This window comes from Notothenia coriiceps, unplaced genomic scaffold (assembly GCF_000735185.1).
Source record: "Notothenia coriiceps isolate Sejong01 unplaced genomic scaffold, NC01 NC01_scaffold00014294, whole genome shotgun sequence".
In the NCBI taxonomy this organism is placed as follows: Eukaryota; Metazoa; Chordata; class Actinopteri; order Perciformes; family Nototheniidae; genus Notothenia; species Notothenia coriiceps.
The window spans coordinates 246,111-266,436 of record NW_011346995.1 but is presented as its reverse complement, the minus strand read 5'-3'; the positions used below and the strand labels follow the sequence as shown (position 1 = coordinate 266,436).

General features: G+C 41.4%; 2 protein-coding genes across 2 annotated transcripts; one reads left to right on the top strand and one right to left on the bottom strand.

Annotated features, from left to right (window-relative positions):
• Window positions 1-39: 39 nt before the first annotated feature.
• LOC104948449 (synaptic vesicle glycoprotein 2C-like) lies at window positions 40-2,799 on the top strand (the record flags this gene model as incomplete). Its single annotated transcript, XM_010774655.1, has 4 exons — window positions 40-226; window positions 383-478; window positions 609-768; window positions 1,723-2,799. Coding segments are annotated over 4 exons (627 nt in total), but the record flags the coding sequence as incomplete, so codon positions are not given.
• Window positions 2,800-4,986: 2,187 nt separating this feature from the next.
• LOC104948451 (neurabin-1-like) lies at window positions 4,987-19,879 on the bottom strand. The gene is made up of 3 exons (XM_010774657.1): window positions 19,489-19,879; window positions 16,701-18,226; window positions 4,987-5,190 (listed from the first exon to the last, which is right to left on the bottom strand). Exons 2-3 carry the CDS (start codon window positions 18,084-18,086, stop codon window positions 4,987-4,989), a joined length of 1,590 nt encoding a protein of 529 aa, XP_010772959.1. The 5' UTR covers window positions 18,087-18,226; window positions 19,489-19,879.
• Between the last annotated feature and the right edge of the window lie 447 nt (window positions 19,880-20,326).

The window sequence follows — 20,326 nt, the reverse complement described above, 5'->3', positions numbered from 1 at the left end:
GTGTGTGTGTGTGTGTGTGTGTGTGTGTGTGTGTGTGTGTGTGTGTGTGTGTGTGTGTGTGTGTGTGTGTGTGTGTGTGTGTGTGTGTGTGTGTGTAGTTACTACGGGCTGTGGATGTGGTTCCCAGAGTTGTTTAAGAGGGTAGAGGACGGCGGCTCGCCCTGTGCCAATGCCTCTCTTCCGTCTCTGCTCCACAACCAGAGCTGCTACCCGGTCAAAACAGCAGGTGGGCTTCTGGGAAAATGACACACCTTTTTAGATAAAGCAGTACAGATTGTGTCCTACCCCACTGCATGCTGGGAAAGCCTCCAGTCCCCTGAATACCTCAGAATAGTCTGCTATAGAAATTGATGAAAGGATGTATCCTGTATCTCTTCCTCAGTGTACATAGAGGGCTTCATCGTCGCTGCTTCAAACTTACCGGGAAACATCTTCACCATCCTCATCATGGACACCACGGGAGGAAAGGCTCTACTGTGTGAGTCTTTAAAGCTTTTTATCAATATTGTACCAACATTTATGCACCTAAGAATTGTCCTTCAGCATATCCAGTTGAAAACTTTGAATAATGATCCCTGAATCTCCTCACCTCCTGGTTGTGTGTGCAGCCGTCAGCCTGATGGTGTCCAGCGTCAGTGTCTTCTTCATCTACGTGGTGCAGACCAAAGCCCAGACTCTTCTTCTCTCCTGCATCTTCAGCGGGGTGTCGGTGATCGCCTGGAACTCTCTGGATGTGCTGGGAACTGAGCTCTACCCGACACAGATGAGGTAACTTTCTTTACAGCCTTTGAACACACACGTTTTTCAGTTCATCTGGCTTATTACACTTATTTGTTGCACTTTTAACACTATAACCGCCAGAGGTCGCTGTATACCTAAAACCGCCAACAGGTCAAATTTACTCGCTATTGATTTTCAAGGTACACTGTTCTTTTATTTATCATACAGAACAGTGAGTTGTGATCGCACAGGGATGAAACTTATACCAATAGAATATGTGGACTCTCAGCTTTTCATATGATATAGTTTGTGCAGATAGCATGAAGTATAACATATCGCTACCAGTGCTGATTTAAACGCTTGGTGTTAGACTTGTGTTTTGTTTAGGTACAAATCTCTCTCAATCTATCTCTCTATCTATAAGGGACTGCAGTAGACAAAAGGCGTTGCTATAGCAACACGTCATGTTTACGCTGCATTTTCTATCAGGTAAATATGACCCGCTGGCTGATATAGGTATAAATGGCGTTTTTTTGGGCGTTTTTTTCAATCAGACTTCATATTGACCATTTTTAACAACAATGGGTGCTACATAACACACTTTCAGGAAAAGTCACAGACTGGGAGACTTGAATATTTTATTGAAAAAAAGTTACATACAATCAAAAAACAGCTGCGGGTAAAACTGACCCGTTAGCGGTTCTAGTGCTAAGGGTGGGATAAATGCATATTTATCAACCCTGATGGGGATTTACAAGATCACAAAATGTCCATCTACCAATAAGAATGAAATGTAACAGTACAGTTTGTAGTTTTTAACTTTAATTCAGCATAGCCCAGAAAAGCAACTTAAGCATTGGTTTAGATTTCTTTTTGAAGACTTAATGACAAATCTGAGCATAAAGAAAATAAATGGAGAAATAGCATTGTTGCACATATTTATAGTTGTTCTACTCTAACAATCAGCTGCTCACATGTTTTGTGTTTCTCTTCTCCCTTCAGGTCCTCCGCTCTGGGTTTCTTCACAGGAGTGGGCCGAGTCGCTGCCATCATGGGGAACATAGCCTTTGGAATGCTGGTGGACTCAAACTGTTCCGTGCCCATCCTGCTGGTGTCCGCCCTGCTGCTGACCGGAGGGCTGGTGGCTCTGCTGCTGCCTCAGACCAAACACTCCGAGCTCACCTGAGGGATCAGTGTCTTTATAGGAATACGTTATTAGAAAACACCCTCTGAAAGTTATTATAGAGAGCAGACAGGAGGACGCTGCTTTATCCCCTGTTTCTGCTCCCAGAGGACGTTTATATCCTGTGCCTTCTGTCATTTCTCTGTGCCTCCTGGAGCTGCCTTATTGAAAAGAGACAGTCTCCATTTTCTAAGAGTTACTATTCAGGAAAGTGAGTAAGGAAAGAAAAAAATGGAAGTGCTCGACAGTATTTATTGAGAGTTTGAGAGGATCACAAATCCTTACCAGAAGTGAGTCCGAGTATGAAGGAAACTTTTAAAAAGTGTCAAAAAGTCTCCAAAGAGTCTAGGTGGATCATGATGTTTAATCTCCTGACTTTAATCAGTGATTGGATTAGAGGCTCATTTCAAAACAGTTGCTTGTTTCTGCAGTCAATCGGATCTTTAAAGTAGTTTCAGGTTTTACGAGGTGTGTTTAATTATCAGGTTAGAACAGTTTTACTATTAGCTAAGGATGTCTGAAATGAAAAACTTCAGCTTCACAAATCTGTTTTACTTTTTAGTTTACAATGTAAAACGCCTCTCGGGATTGTTTTAAGGCCAAATCACTGTTTTTGAAACAGTTCTTTTTTTCATAAAAAATACAATCATGTTTACATCTATGCATACAGTAGATTTTAGAGGCGTCTCAGGATCATTCTGTACCCAATCTGTGATTTCGCTGCACATACTGGACCACACCGGTTCAGCATTCCTTTGGAAAACCCAAAGATTGCTTATTTAATAAAAACATTAAAAAACCTTTATATCTGAGTAGCAACATTGTTTATAAGCTGGCTGTACTTTGTGACTACTGAAGCAGTTTGATTTAAATAAACGCTACTTTTGTTTATCTCACTTGTGTGTTTTAATATCACCTACACTCTCATACTACAATATATACATACTTCAAGCGAAATCCATGCATTCAAAACATTTTTTTTAAAGTACATATCATCAAAATGTACTTTATGGAGGGTAAAAGTACTAATAAAATATCTCCGAAAAATATATGGTATTTTAAAAGATTATTATGGGTTTTGTTTAAGAATAATAGTAAAAAAGCTGAGGTAAAAGGTGCCATATTTTCCTGGAAAAACTCAAAGTACATGTTCCTCAAAAATGTTACCTGTTATAGGTGACCTATCATGCAAAATGCACTTTTGTACGTCTTTCAAACATGAATATGTGTCCCCGGTGTGTCAGGGAACTCACCAAGTGTCAGAAAACACAACACTCTTTTCCTCCATACCCAAATCTCTAAAAACGGGGCTGCAACGGATCTGATACAGACTGATACAGATTTGAAAATAGTATGACGTCAGTGACGAGGAGCTCCGCCTATATGGGCAACTCTCCACCAATCAGGGGGATGAGAGGTTGCAGTAGCATGGTAACAACATGGTAACAGCATGGTAACGCCATGGTAACAGCATGGTAACATGACGCTTGTAACTCGGCCCCCTCCTTTGCAGGGGGGCGTGGTCAGCTTCAGCGCATGCAAAGACAGGGTGGAGGAGCAAAATAGAGCAAAATGAGGCATGGCTGAAATGGATGATCTGTTTGGTATTTTGAAAAAAAAAACGTATACATATACCTTATATAGGTATGGCCCTACAATATATTATTCAAATATAGCATGATAGGTCTCCTTTAAATTCAGCACTTCAATTAATGTACATATTTAACACCAAAAAACAAAAGTGTCCAGTTGCGTGTTTTTGATATTGTCGAGATAGCATTCAGGAAAATGTCAATAATTCTGACCAAAAACAAATGGACTATGAAGAGATTATTTGAGAAGACGCACAAGGATGTATTAGTATTTTTTTATTTGTATAATAAATAAACTTGTAATACTTCAGGACCACATTTCACAACCACACACAGAGCATGAATAAAACATACTTTGGATATTTGAAAGCCGATGCAGAAGAAAACTAATTCCAGGTCATGAATTCAATGATTTGATCCATCTGTTTGGTCAGGGCAGTCTTTAGTTAGTCAGTGGGTTTCTTACATTACAAGTAGAATTTCTTACTCTTTACATTCTTCATCATGACTGTGTGGTGCTTTAATGGTCAACAATGCAACGGGTGCAAAAAAAGGCCAAAAATATCAGTTTTCTAATATCAGAAAGTGACTGTAATGTACTCCTTTGGTCAAACATCTTCCAACACAAAGTCAACAATAAATAAATAAATAAAAACAGTTATTGTGTTTAAAGATAAGAAACGTGCAGCCGCTGGATACAAGAGGGTCCAAAACAGAAAAGAAGCAACATTAAATTATATATATATATAAAAAAACATGAAAACAGTCTCCAAATGACATCAATTGAACATTTTTGACATTATCATGAAGCACTACTTTAATTATAATCTGTATGTATTCTAATTTATTTGACTAAAGTCAATGGTCACATTTACACTGAGTTAAATTGACGGCTGATTCTGGTAAAAGTAAAAAAAAATTGAAGATATGTTAAACGTAGGGGTTTCAGAATGGGAGATTACAGCCTGCGAGCTAGTTCAGGCAGTCAACTCGAGCACCAACCATACATTACCACGTGACGCACCTCGTCCCTCTTACAACCAACCAAACACATTCTCCTAAACATGCCGCTCTATTTAAGCTGCCAGGTCTTCCTGCCTCTGCCTCACTATGCTGCTGCTGCCACTGTTCACTTGATATTGCTATGTTCATGTTCCTGCTGCTGTGTTTCAAGCTTCACCCCAGCTTCCACCTGTAGGCTCGGGGGATAGTTATCTAATCATCACTCAATGTTCTTTGTAAATCTGTGGAGTGATGAGGCCCGAGCCTAGACGCCAAACTCAAACTATATGCTGCTTCTAATAAACATGCTAAGAAACACGTGAGTTGTCTGACTGAAATGGTTATTATTCAAAATGTAAAGTCATAATGGGAGAAAAAGGAGATACAAAATACTGATAAGAAAAAACAACTAGAGCAGAAAGACGAAAAAAATAAAATAAATCACACCTTAGAATAAAAATGACATCCCATATATGTGGGTGATTTGGTCTACTGGGTATATTGGGTAACTGACAGGATCCACCTCCGCATTACGATGTTCTTAAGATTTCCTTTCCCACCTTTCTCCAGCTCCACAGGGAAGAGCTCCAGTTTCTCCACCCTCTTCTCCAGCTCGTACTCTGCGGAGGAGGCCACAGGATCCACCTCCTCGTTACGACGGTCATAATCCTCGTTGGAGTAGGTGTTGAAAACCTAGAAAAAGGAGCGCAAGGAGTTCAAATCAGAATCAAATAGAGCTGTTGGTTGAAATCAAGATAATAATAGCCCACTTGCTCGCAGAGCGGTGTGATTCTGGATGTTAAATCAAGTTTAAGTTTCTCTTTGATGATATCAGTGAGTGATGCTGCTCACTTTACACGTTTAACACTGCTAAATAACGGCCCTTATAATAACAATCCCATAACCACAAATAAACCCATTAACCAACAGGAAACTGTAGAGTAGAGAAACATAATGTGGAGCACTAGTAGGAGCCTCTTCTTCACAACAAGATTCAGCCATCTCTTCACTTCTCATCCGGCCATGCGCTCCCATGCTCTCCGCACCCAAAAGGAGGGGGAGGAGGTGAGAGAGCCACGCAGCACTAGCAGACATGAACGTGCATGCTGTTGTCACGTCTGTAGTGCGGAGTTTGGCCGAACGCTGGAGCAGAATAAAGGGGTGCAAGAATATGCAAAGTGAATAATGTTCTTTGGGCACGCTTGGATATAATCGTCATCCCGGCTTCCTGTTTCTCAGGCAGACACACACCTGCACATTCCAGCAGCTATTCATACAACCTAAGAGACTTGTGACATTTATGATGATGTCTCATACAAGCAAGATTTTGGGGGTGAGTATATCGGACATTTAGCTCGATGACGCCCACAGGGTTTCGCCACACCCACCCTGCAGTAGTGTCACTCAGCAAGTCCCTCACTGCCTATCTCAGTGCTCCGACCTCTTTGAATTGGGTGAAGAGGAAATCTCTCCCCAAATAGATCAATAAGGCATCATGTCACATCACATCTATTGATTAAAGCTTAAAGCCGGATTTATGTTAGTCAATACGCAATGCTGGCTTCTGTCATTAACATTTTAGTGTGTTTGGAACGGTGAAATCTACCAATGATGAGAACAAAAGTTCAAAAAAATGCATGAATATTGTCAGAGTTATTTATGCTTTTAAAAAGGCAAATGTTCTACGCTGAAAGGAAGTTGCATGGGGTTTGACTAATATCTTACCACATGATAAAGACACAAGAAATGAGGGTGGATAAATAAATGTCACTCTGTTTAAGACACACTTTGTCCACAAAGCTGTGGCCCGTTAATGTAGCGTGATGCTGCCACGGCTCCTTTTCATTCTGTCCTCTGTGTGAGCCTGCGTGAGCGCCTGCGTGAGCTCTATCCATGACCTCCCTGTCATCAATCATTGAGTGTGATCAACAGCCCTGCGTAACTAACGCTCGCATGCACACACAGTCACACATTCATTCAGACCACATCAACAAAATATCAAGCATAGCAATAAAACCATGTCAAAGAAAATATTACAGTAAAAGACATACAAACCCAAGCACCGTTCTTTCCACACACACACACACACACACACACACACACACACACACACACACACACACACACACACACACACACACACACACACACACACACTTGATGATGCTAACAATGCTAACACCAGTACTTGCACTGTCCGGGACGTCCTGCTACTGTTGGCACTAAATACCCTCTCTCAGCCACTGTGTGCTCTCTACAACACATTAGCATCTGGCCAGTCACTTCAGGGAGGGAGGGAGGGAAGGAAGGAAGGAAGGAGCAATAAAGGTCATGGAGAGAGATGAGGACAGATGAAGGTGGATATTTGAGAGAAGACATTCACAAACGAGCTGCAGTGATGGAGATGGAAAAAGGCAGTAGAGGAAATTCCCAAAAATCTGAGAGACGGATGAACTGAGGAGGCAAAGGATGGACAAGAGAGCATTGATGTCTGAGAGAGGCAGTGACAGGATGAATAAAAGAGCGTGCACAGGGGAAATAAGAATAGCTAGGCAGAAAGAGAGTGAAAGAGAATCAGAGAGACAGACTGCACCATCGAAGAGAAAGCATGCACCCCTTAGATAAAGAAACGTTCTGGCTTTAAGTGAAATTACGACTATATCTCCTGAACACCACCAGGTTTTTCCGTGAGGAAAGGTCATGTTCGGGCAATTTGGGACATTTTAAAGCACCCAAAGAGAGAGCGGCTCAAAAATGATCCTGGCTTTAAAAAAGGGATAAAGAAGTTGAAGAGCTTGCTGAAATGTGAAGGGCAACGAGTGCAGACTGATAACTGATTCATTTGAAGTCTTCTTTAGGTTTGACTAGGATTTTAAATTCACCTTCTTTGATATATTATCTCTAAAAATAATTGGAATCTGTCCTGCCAAAAAAAACACTTTTGACCTAAAGTAAGAGAAGAGAGATAAGGGGAAAGACAGAAAGAGAGACTGTGAGATGGTAGCGTTCTGTGTGTTTAACCTTGGCAGTGTGGTGGGATAATTCTCCCTGCCATATGCTTTACTATTGGGAGGTGAACAATGAGAGAGGAGCTCGAGCATGCAGCTGGCATCCAGAAGTCTTACATCTGTGGAACTGCAGCACCACGTGTGTATGATAGCTATACAAACACATTTACATTTAAACTCCTGAAAAGACATGCTGGCTCTATGGATGGAAAGATAGGTGTAGGTTGGTCGGTCACTTTGGTCGAGACTGAAATATTTCAACACCTACCAGATGGATTACCATTCAAATCTGAAAACCACAGGTTGGTAGCACAGCAGTCTTTTTAAGCCCAGGTTGCTCTAAAAGGTTGGGGCTTTTGTATGATCTATTTGAGGTAAACAAATAGTGCAAATCTTGAGAGTGACACTGATACTGTCTGTAGGGGCAGCCTCACGGGACAAGTTCAATCCTGACAGCCCCATAGCTAATATGATACATATCAATATGTTTACCCACATGACCCATTATCAGATCCATGGGAACAAAGCACTTCCCCCTTATTTGCATTAATATCCGTGTGAAATCTATGTCCTCATCATGTTAGGGTGAAATACACCTGCAAATTACCGCTTTGAATTACAGTTCATGTGTGCTGTCGCAGGTCATTAAGCTTACCTAAAACAAAAAATTATACTGAAGAGCACACATCCACTGAATATGGAATGGGTGGTGCATGCCCCCCTGATATTGGATTAAAAAACTGTTTTAAAGGATTAAACAAAACACAACCATTTACATGTAAATATATTCCTCTACACTGCCTGCACTTCCTTTCAAGCTTAATGTTCTCTCCTGGATCAAAAAGGCTAGGGTCAATGCAAAGTCAACATTTTAGCATTCCCAAGAACCTTGTTTCAGATTGCTAGTATATATATTTAATTTAAAATCATAAAAAAGGGTATTAAAAAGATTTAAGGACTGGTTCTGACTGAGTAAATTGTGCTAAGTGTTATGCTTGATGTAAAACGTCTCAATGTAACATCCTTTTAAGATGGCAGCGTGTAAATTCAATCACCTTACAGCGCAGAATCACCTCTCATCACCCACAAGCTCATACTGTAAAGCCTGATAATAAAAAGTCATCTCTCTGGTTGTCATCTCTCACTTTATCACCTTCTATCTCTCCTTTTTCTTTAATGCTTACACCAAACTGATCCATGCCCTTGACACCAAACACACATATTTTCTTGTCAGTAAACAAACACCCTATAATAAAGATGCTGGAACTTAAGTGGAGACAGGAGTTCTGCTCTGGCGTTAACAGATTGGCACAAGCAGGTTTTTTCTGAAACCCAGTTTTGGAGTCATACACGGACACTGCTGCAACTGCTGTGATTCAGCATTTCAATAAAGCTAAGCCCTCTTACTCTGCACAAGTGCTTCTCGCTCTCTAAAAGGCACATCAGGTATTTGAGCGATAACAATATGAGTGTGCAGGCAGGCTTGGTGTGCAGCCAGTTTACGTTTCATTGCAGGTACATGTCTGCAAAAAAGCATGCATGGATGTAGAGAGGAAGAGGGATGAATAGAGTATAGGGGTAAGGGTAAAAAAGAGATGACATATAGAATTGGGAGAAGAGGAAGGGGCAGTCAAATTAGAAAGGGAGATGGAGACAAAAAAGGAGAACAAATGAGGGGACACGAGGAGAAAATGGAGGAGTACTAAATGAACAGGAAGAATCGAGTTATCAGAGGATGGGAGTCCACAGAGAGAGAAACACAGTGACTCAGATGATTCATGGGTTAGAGCAGCAGCAGACAGTGAGGCTATCAGAGAGTGAAACAGGCAACAAAAGAAAAAAAAAGAAATGGAGGGAGAGGGTGAGGCTCTGGGTAATTCGCACCAGGGTTGTTTGAGTCCCTGTCTAAGATGTCACACCATGGCGCCCAAGCCCGGCCAACCGCCTCTGATGGTATTAAACCGGGCCTTCGGTGTGTCGGTGCCGTCGCCTGCCCTGCGCCCTCCAGACAGGGGACGCTGCCCAGAGCAATGAAAGGAGAGCCCAGGAGAAATGTTCCTACTGCTGTGGCACAAGCCCAGAAAACCCTGCAGCGGATTAACTACAGCCTGGTACACTCACATTGCACACACATAGACACACACAGTCTGCTCCGCTGCGACAGATCAGCACATTTGCATTCCATTACTTTCTACCTGTGGACCACCCACAAACTCACACAACCCCGCGCCGGAGAGCTGACAGGAGCTGGAGAAAGAGTCGGGGTGCTGAGGGGACGAGACAGTTGCTGATGCTGGAAATGAATTAATGTCTTGCGAGAGGAGACTGAGATTGACAGGTGTAAAGCGGGGGAGATGGGAAGAGGTGAGAAAGACAGTAATCCGTTTTTATAAAAACAAGTGAGAACGTACAGATTTCACAGTCAATTCAAGGCCAACCTTTCTGTCATCTTCATGTGCGTCAGCCCTCATCTGAGGAAGTGACAGTGACTTTTGACATGTCGGGATTGTGTGCCGAAATCTAACTAGTCAGCAGTTCTTTTTTTAACTGCAGTATCTTCTGCATACAGAGTAGACACACACAGTTATACAAGTGGGCACATTTGTATAAGAAGCACTTGTACAAAATATAATTATAATATTTTTTCAGCAGCTGTTCAAATGGCCGGATTGTTTTGCCCCCTCAACAAATGCAGTTCAGTTCGGTCTTTATGGCACAATACCACAGGGTGCCATGACTCCTTCCAACAAATCAAGCCAGTGGCTAACTACAGAAAGACACAGAGAGGGAGGGAGGGAGAGCGAGGGGCCGGTTTTAAACAGGGGGAAGAGCATAGTAAACAACTACAAGTGAATGGCTGTAGACAATGTCCTACTTTATTGTATGTCTTGGTCATATACAGTGAGTGGGAGGCTGGGATCAGAGGAAACACAACAACAACAACATGTTGCTTGTTACTGTATTAATGCTCTAATGCCCACTTGTTTTGCTAAGTGCTTCATTATGCTTCAACAATGACTTGGCAAAGTTTAGCCTCACAGTCAGTATTCATATTTCTGCAAGGAATAATAACCGCTTTGTGTGATTGGGAATAATTTGCTTGTGGCACAATCTCAATTAATGTGAGAAAGTATTTACAGTTGCTGTTATTTCGACACAGAAATCAGTTGGTATTTCAGCATCTGAATACGTTCACATTTAGACAGTCACCTTAATGATGTTCCTGACTCACTACAAGCCTGACATGGCAAAAGTGCAGCCGTCTGAGTCATTCTCAGTCAGCACCAGATTAGCAAACACTGAGAACATTGTGAGTTTTTTACTGCAGAGAAAAAATGCTGATGACACCATTTGCCAGGGTCCAGATTTGGTAGGTGGAAGTCGGACACAGTCCAGTGTCCACTGTGTGGAAACTGACCCGCCTCATAAACCACAAGGCCCTTCTCGCCTTTCCTGCATCATTACAAATGCATCCCCCAGGGAGGATCAGGTGGCACCGAAACAAGAAAACAAAAACACCACAGCATTAATAATGGAGTGGCTAGGCTGAATACGCAGTGATACGCACACACACCCAGCACAGGAGTTTGGAGTAGTTGTACCTGTCAGAGAAGAAACATCTTCGGAGTCATGCTGATGTGCGTTTCCATCCATAGTTGGACTATTAAACAAAAACAGAGCATTTCCTGACAGTTTGGGGTTAATTTAAATAGATGATGCCTAAGTGAAATGTTGAATTGTGTATGCTCCCTTTTAGCCTAAATATCAGCATAATAACATACAAAGCCCTAAGTCAAGTGTCTCCACCACAACATGATTTTTAAAGGGTCTAGTTGTAAGTCAAGACTTTAGATTTAGCCTCCCCAAAAGAAGCTTAACCAAAATAACCGACTGTCGTTCGGACCGAGCTCAGCTGCTGTTTATGCTGTTCTAACCAAAATGTCAGCTTTTATATCGCTTGTGCAGCAAAGTGTCAGGACTCTCTCCCAAGAAAAGCCTGCTCTCTCCCATTATGCCCAGCTCCAGGTTGCATAATTAGGAAGCTGACAGCCAGCTTCATTCAGCTCATAGAGGGAAAACAACAGAATTCAGGGCAGAAGAGAAACAAATTGAGTGCTAGAGAATGTAGTAATTAAGAGTTGTTCAGATTGAAAAAGCTCTGTATTGCAAATAATATGGTGATAAAATACCATTTTGTTGCAGTTAATCAGCATTATGAGGTGTGTTTTTGTAAACCCAGTCATTGAAAAGATTTTTGTTTTTAGCTGAAAATCACTACAACACTAGAGACTATATTTGAGGCGGCTTAGCTTGAGTGATGCTGCTGCAGGCCTTAAATACTATTTACAAATGACATTGCCAAAATCCATGTCAGTATTAGTTCCAACATTTAAGCAATGCTGTTACACATACACCATCATCCAGAGAGACAGACTGCTCTTAAGTAGAGTAATCCTTTCCATCAAAAACACGGTCACAAAGTACCTGGCCTGGAGCCATCTCATTTGAGCTTGTGAAGCACAAGACTGTAGGCCTATTAGGGGATGCTCCAGATAGATGATGTTCAAATCACACAGATGTTTACTGTGGATGTATGTATGTCAGAGGACAGGGTCTTTGTGGTGATGTGCTGTACTAGGGGCAGTGAAATGAGCTTCGAAATATTCAAAACCGGGACTGAGCTAGTTGGCATTCTCTCAGTTTTTAGCCATTAGCGACTTTGTCTTTATGTTCTTTCATGCTCCAGCAAAGTACAAGATGACACTCTGAATTGGTTTGATGTACGGCAGCAAATTTTAACAAAAAGTATACAATTAATTGTGTGAAGGTTGTCTAACAAAGTAATAGTAGCAGGATCTAATCTGCAAGCATGAGGAGGACAGAAGACAGTGCCAGACTGGGGCAGAGTAAAGTAATCACTGCGAATAAATGTGAAATAATATTTCTATTCTACTTTAAATAAATATTCTAATATGAAACAATATTAATAAATAGCTGCCTTTTAGAACTGCAAATAGCATATAGCCATTTGGAGATTATAAGACAATGGTCCTGTGGACACAAACATGTCTCTGTGCTCATATGATTGACATTCGAATAAGATATTTAATAAACAACTTAATAAAAAGGCTTCAGCCAAGATGCCAATTGTTCTGTACCCTGCAGGCCTGTTCAGCAATATATCCACAACACGAAAGTGGCAATTACCTTCTGACTGTGGTAGGTGGGCCACCGTTTTGGTCCTCGCCCATCATCTGAGGAAAATTAGTTATCTAACTGACCTTCAAGGTACTCTTAAAAGATACTCTACAAAAATGACATAGACATCATATCGCAGAGAAACAACCTTTTCAAAATCTTTGCCGCAGAAAAGGCAAGCGACACAAATCTATCATTTTGATCTGAGCTCAGGTCCATGCTCCTCAGCGCTGCAGCAGTAGAGTCTAATGGACAAAACGCCAGTCTCTTTGATACAGTAACAGCATGCTAAGTGGAGGGGCTGATAACACAGGTACTTCATTGACCTGTGAACTGGTGCTCCGCTCATCACATCTGCTTAACTCCATGAAGATATCACAGTGTCCTCACTGATAAAAATGCAGTTGCTTTTAAGGCACTAAAGGCAAGAAAGATGATTTAAATGTGAATCACGTACAGAGGAGAGGAAAACAAGAAGAGACAGACAAAACAGACGGCTTGCAGAGGGAGAAGACTTTTTCTTCTGTCAAACTCGTGGAGTGCAGTTCAACAAAGAGTGAAAGGAAACACACTGCATGCAAAGAAATCTGCAACAAGTGTAGGATGGCGAGAAGCTTTTGGGATTATTTTGTGATCTGAAGAGATTTTTTTTTACTTTGAGACAACCACACAGGTGAACTGAATTCAGATGTGTGACATATCTTCAGATCAAACATTGTGTTCTTAAAGTCAGCTGCTTATAAAATGATTTTACAGCATGAAAAAAGTGGGATAGAAGGTTGAATCTACTCCAATACATCGATATATGTGCCCCAGACTGAAGAACCAAAGGAAGAGTTTCTGATGTCAGGGATAAAACCGGTTGCTTGAATGAACATGGGATCTGATTCCATTCTGTAGGTCAATGCCTTTAGGGAGAGCAGGCTGCCTTTGCCTCAGGCAGCTCAAAGCTCGAACTTCTCACTGGGTCAGTTAGGATGTTACAGCTCAGTTAAAGGATGTGGTAGTAATCATTAATATAAAACATTTGGAAATATCTGGTATGTGTATTTACAAGAGTATACAGCCAAGGTTGCGGAGTGAGTCAATAAAAATACTGCAGGCACAGCAGAACATTGAGCTAACTGCTAACATGCTAACAATGACAATATTGTAATGTATAATGATGATCATGTTTACCATCTTAGTTTAGCATGTTAGCAATAATATAAGCTAGCCTAGAGATTGAGCTGTTCAGTTCATCTTTGGTCTGGTATACATATCTAAACAAAATGTCATAGCAATCTATACAAAGTATAACTTAAAGCCAAAAATAAACATCAGCTTCATGGTGTCGCTATGCCAAAGGATCAACAGTGAGTAGGATTCATCCTCTTAAGACCAAAACAATAACAATCGTTGTTGAGACATATTATGTGGTGGACCGCCAGACATTAGCATGATTTTGCCATCCAGAGACACATGCAGCTAGCATGACTAAAAACTAGATTAATAACCTCAATTTAGTTTGAAGTCAACACATTAACATTTTATTTGTCTTCTAAATCTAAGTCAGTGTGCATGTTTACAAAATGTAACTAAAAGTTGGTTGTGTGTCATGTTCTTGCTGTACCGCCATGATGATAATTCCAAAATTAATGAAGCTCTAAAAGCTGACATGTTGAGATTATTTATTTGCTTAAAGAGCAACAACAAGAAATATGCCTTGAAGGGGAGGGAACATGAGGTATTAGATAATAACACGGCAGTTTTTTTCTAGTTTTTCTCTGTCTCCTCCCACGGGGGTCAAGCTGGACTCGTGTGAGGCCGAGGGCTGAGAAAATAGCTTTGTCTCTTTCACTATATAGACGAACAAAAGACAGAACCCTGATTGTTCCTCATGTGCTGAGAGGAGGGGGGCGTATGATGGAGCAGTGGGAGGGGCCCATGTCTAATTGTGCGTGTGCATCTGTGAAAGGGGGGCAGGGCATCTCTTGAATATTCCATATGATGAACAAGCGTCTGCCCTTCTCATACAAAACAGAAGCGTTGAATGACAGACAACAACAGAGGAGCATTTCCCCCGCCTGGTAGACCTAAATGGGACAACAAGCTGTTCGTTCTCTCACTTTCACTGAATGATGAAAATATAAATTGATCATAAGAAAAGCCATTTTTCTAATGATCAAACACTGATCTTGTATTATTGTTATTTGCTAAATATAATAACAAAAACATAAATTTATATTATATTTGATGCTATGAACCAAGATAATTCAAAAGAAATTAGGAATAGACAATAAGTAATCAATATTTTTGATGCAAGACACCATACTGTCTTATTATATATATTGTAAGTGTCTTTTGCTGGTTTAGTGGCTGCTTATAGTACAATTATGTCATTTTTCAGAGCTTGCCCAACGGTTCTGTTGTTAAATGTTCTGCTTTTCCCATCTAGCCAATATACCCACATTACTGAATACTTTTGTAAATATTTGTTGAAAGCACCAAAAGTTATGCCTATAATATCGTTGCAAATTGATATTGGGGTATTTGATCAGAAAGATTGTGCTTTTGATCTTCTCCACATAGCCCAGCTCTAGAACAAATATCCTTGTGAAAGTGTTTACTTTTAATTGAGTGTGTTTTCATGCAGTTGCAGTGAGACCTTAGAGGGAGGGAAAAGAAATATTCAAAAGGACACACACTGCAGAGATGCTTTCTCCTCACAATCACTGGGCTAATTGTTCTGGTTCATTACAGCATGTTAATAGGATTTTGTTTGTGTTAACTCAAATCTCTCTTACACAAATATCACTCTATCAATGAACATGTACAATGTTATGCCCTCAAATTGTACATGTCCTCACACACTTGCACACATATTGCTTGTATGTCAACAGGCTAACAATCTTAAAAGATAAAAATAGATTTCACTGACAAAAAATGTGATAAAAAGGAAAAGGGCAAACAAAAGCATGTTGTTTACTACTGGAAATGTTAAGCTTATTGATTCTAAATGCTTGGGGATAAAGACTGAAAAATATTCCCATAATCTTCCAAATCTATTTTCCCAATCTAAAAACACTGGCTGCATTGTGTCCAAATCAGCTCAGAAAACAGTATAAAACAATGATTTTCAGATGATGCAACAATAACTAAAGTGAAGCTAATTTTAATAATAAAAACAACTGACCAGGAAAAGCAAATAATAGGGGAACTGGGCAATTTCTTATTTTTCACAAGTAAAACCTTATTGTGGTGTAATTATGACTTTCACAGACCATTTTAAATCCCTGTGGGATGCTTGGTAGAAATGCATGTAATCTCTTGTGATTAATCTACTGCTATCACTGAGCATAACGGACACAGCAAGGTTACATGGTCAACACAAACGTGCAGACACTAGGACTATATTCTGTGTACATTTGAGAGATTCATTTAAAACCTTCCAGTGAAATGTACAGAATATAGCTGGATAAATGGCTTTCTCATTTAAAAAGAGTTGGGACTGTTTGAGAAAAACAAACACAGTATCACGTGTGAAAACCGTGGGTGCAGGACCAGCATGACTAACACATGCACAGATGTTCAACTCATGAGCACGTCTATTTCCCCAGAAGGCGATGCTTTGACCCTCAAGCTCTGCATCACAAAACAGCTTCAACAATTTGCCATTTTATCTTCAATACCAGATACCGTATTAAAAGAAAGGAAACGGGAAATTAAACTACTACATAACGACTTATGAGGATAAAGATTAGTGATGTCAGACAATTTTATCATGATCATATAACCTCATAAACATTATGTGAAAACACAAAGCCAACCACAATGAGTAGTTCAACGGTAACTATAAATACAAGCCCATAAAATGAAGCTCTGAATACAATATAAGCTCTTTGTTGTTTTAACCTACTTTTGATAAGAGCTGCAAAAGGGCTTTTATGCTGGATTGTGTTCAGTGTATTCACACAATTAGGGCTTCCACAAGAGTTTTGTTCAGTACCAACTTACTATAATGGGGGCAGTGCTGAAACCAATCTTCCTCTTCTGAGGGATGTCGTCTTTGTTTTCATGTGGTAGACCGGGAATCTCCGTCAGATCACATCCCGGGTCGTAGACAATATCCTCATCGTCTCCGTAGAGGTCATCCTCAGGATCAGTGCAGCTTTCCCCCCAGCCCTGGTAACAGGCATCCCCGTCTGCGTTAAAAATCACCCGCTCATTCCCAACGTATTCCTCATCGGGGTCTTCCACCTGGTCCTTGGGAGATTCAGAGGGTTTTTCTTCTCTTGAACCATCCCCATCCTCCTGGCTTTCCACAGCAGCTGTATTTGGGGTTGGCAATGGCTCAGGGGAAGCATCTTCAGAACCTTTTTCAGTAATCAGGGCATTGTCTGTAGGTTTTGAAGTGTTGGACTCCCCGAAGTCATCAGTATATTTTATTTTTTCTAAAGGTGTCTCCTCTTCTTCGCATGAACCATTGGCCTGGCTTCCATTGGTGGTGACCCCTGAAAGACGCTGTCTGCCTCCGTTTGTAGTCTCAGACTTGTCTGCTTTGTCCTGGACTTTTTCCTCATGTGGTTCTGGTTTCAGCACTGAAGTCCCTGTTGCAGGACTGGGGCTCAGGATGTCATCAGCGGACAGGGATGAAGGAAACTTTCCCCCTGTCCTGCTCCGGTAGCTTCCATGTACTGGAGATTGTCTTGAATCATCTTCACTGACATCACCTCCATGGCGGTTGAAATTGTCTGGCGAGTAGAGGGCCCGTTTGCTGACTCCTTTGTGGTGCGAACCATGGTTGTGTTGGTCAGCATTTTCAAAAACAGCACTCAGTTGACTGACAGTTGGCGAGGACACCTCTGTTCTGGAGCAAAGTGAGTCCAAGGAGTCTGTGCTGCCTCGATTAGACCTGGAACCTCGCCAGTCATCCAGATGCTCATGGGAACCTCGTTTATCACGCCCGGATGCAAAGACTGGGGATTGGGACTGGTCCCGTGACTGCTGCTCAAACAGCTTCCTGGTTTCGGAGAACTTGGCTCCAGACACTCCAACCTTGTCAGCTGATAAGGAATGCTGGAGTTTTATGACTGATCCATCGGCCTTGTTGATGAAGTTGGTGGGTTTGACCATCTTTTGAGGTGATAAATCATCACTAGCCTTGGCTGGTACATCTGTGGCCATTTGCATGAACATGTCCTTAATGCGACTGACATGGCCGCCATACTGCCGGCCCCTTGGCTGTTTCACCCGTTCTTGGTCTTTGGGCTTGGAGTTTCTTTCTACCCGAGGCTGATCGAAGGACTTCTTGAGTGCCTGAAACTCAGCTCGGTAGGCATTTCGGTGGGGGGAGGCACTCCGGAGGCAGGTCCTTTCCCCCGAGGCCTCCGTCTTCAGCATGATGATGTCTTTGGATTCAGAGGGGGTGTCAGCATCGCCGTGGCCTCATTACAATCTGGAAGTGAGGAGTCTAATTTGAACTACCGCTGTGCAGCCTAATCAGATCCACTTGATATTATCGTATTTAGGCCCATTCACACCTGCAGGGATAAAAAGAGAAGTTATAAAGATAAAAAGATACATTTTAAACATCCACACAGTAATGGCAAATACACTTAAAGTTTTCATCAAAATTATGATTACAAAGCTTAAAAGAGATAATTTTCACATTACATCAATAACACTATTTAGAAACATGGGAGGCAGAGGGCTGTTGGGTTTGATTTATAAAAGCTCTTAGTAGAAGTGGACTAGTTATGAAATACTACGAGACTCTAAAAGCCCTCTGATTATGTTGTCTTTTCAGAAATGCTGCACTGTTTACCTTCTCAAATCAATAAGTACTGTAGACCTCAGTGTTTGAGCACTTCATGTTTAAACTGGTGCTATGCTGCAAGACATATTGTTGTTTTCTCCTTCTCTCTTTCTCTCTCCCAATCCCTCTGTTTTCCATAGTAAGCTGTGACCCTTTTACGCTGATATATCCCACAGCTCTCTAGACCATCACTGACATTATGCTGCTTCTTGCTAAATGCCATCCCTCACACAAAAGCATCGCATGGTAGTTTAAACCTTTACTGCAACGAGAAAATGCTGTTGAATGCAACATAAGTGTGTTGATTGGTCAAAAAATAAAACATTTCATGAACTGAGAGATTTGCAGTTCACCCATCATTACAATATTATTGCATTAGTAGTGGGCTAGTATAGTAGTTAAATATTCTATACCTACAGCTACTAAATCTTTAATCATGTTTGAAAATGCATACCATAAAGAGGATGATAAAAATGTGGCACAAAAGATCATCCGGGACACAGAGTATCCATTAATCTCAGCAGTGCTGAATGGTATGAATGCAGCAGCAGTGACTGAAGCTTTAATGTCCCGGTTCAATATTCATTATCCACATTGCTGGACCCTTGCTGGTCAACGATTACACTATGTTAAATCCCTGTGCAATAAACAACCATTTAAACTTGAGTAACATCCTGTGCTGGAGTATATCGCACGGAGATAAATAAAGTTAGAGATGAAAGATGGAATCGAGGCTTTAACATTGTGACAGAGGGATCAGACAAACAGCCAGCCGCTCATCATCCACACCGCGCACAACATGACAGCTCAGGTTTCTGACAGTTAAACATGTATCGATGCACATTTCCCCCCCCTGTGCATGTATGCATGGGTAAAAATACTAATGCCTAACCCTTCTCTGTGATTACAAAAACACTAAGTTAACTGTTAACCGCAAACCACAGCGGTGGTGCTTCAATGTTACAAAAACAAAAGAGTCAGACTTACATCCATGGCTCCGGCTTCGTTTGACGCTTGATACAAACAAACTGTAATCCAGAGGCTAAACTCGTTGGGAAGATGGATGCTGTTGTTGCAAAACCTTTCGACAAAAACATATCTCTCCCACGCTCGTAAATTGTCCGATATGGATTTGCCACTACAGAAAGGTTTGGACACACTACAGCCGCTACAACGCCATTGCAGGCAGTGGGCGATGCTGCCAGTTGCTCTGTAGGGGTGGCGATGAGATTTGGCAGCTCGTCTCACGGAGAGCTGCACTGTGCCAGGGTCTGCAGGGGCTGGTCCGATGTACGCCTGCAGTGTGGAAAAGTAAACATACTTAGCTCTACGGTAGACGGTGATTTGCAAAGGTAAAGCCTCATGTGACAGGTGCTTAAACCTGAACTGCTGCAATGGTTTGGTCCGATAATCTGCCGCGCGGAGGGGGTTACAGTGAGCTGCAGTCTGCATAAATACCAGCACACAGCAACACTGTAACTTTACTCTTCATGCTGCCTCACTGTTCATCAGTGGGGTTTGGGTGGGGTACATGGGGTCATGGACCATGGGTGTTCAAATGATGGTGTTTCAAAATGTGGACCACCCGGGGGCCTATAGGAGTTTAAAGGGGGGTCGAGCCAGCTAAAGTTATTTTAAAAATAATGCTAATTCCATCCACATGTAATTAAATGAAAGCCAATGCATATTAAAGTTGGCTACTGAACACACAAAACTAAATCTAAAAGATATATCAGAAGATGCTTTGGGTTCTAAAGTGTGCAGTCTCTTTCCTGTAATGAAGCTGTTTGCATTAATATTTTAGCAGTCTTTTAATGAAGATCAT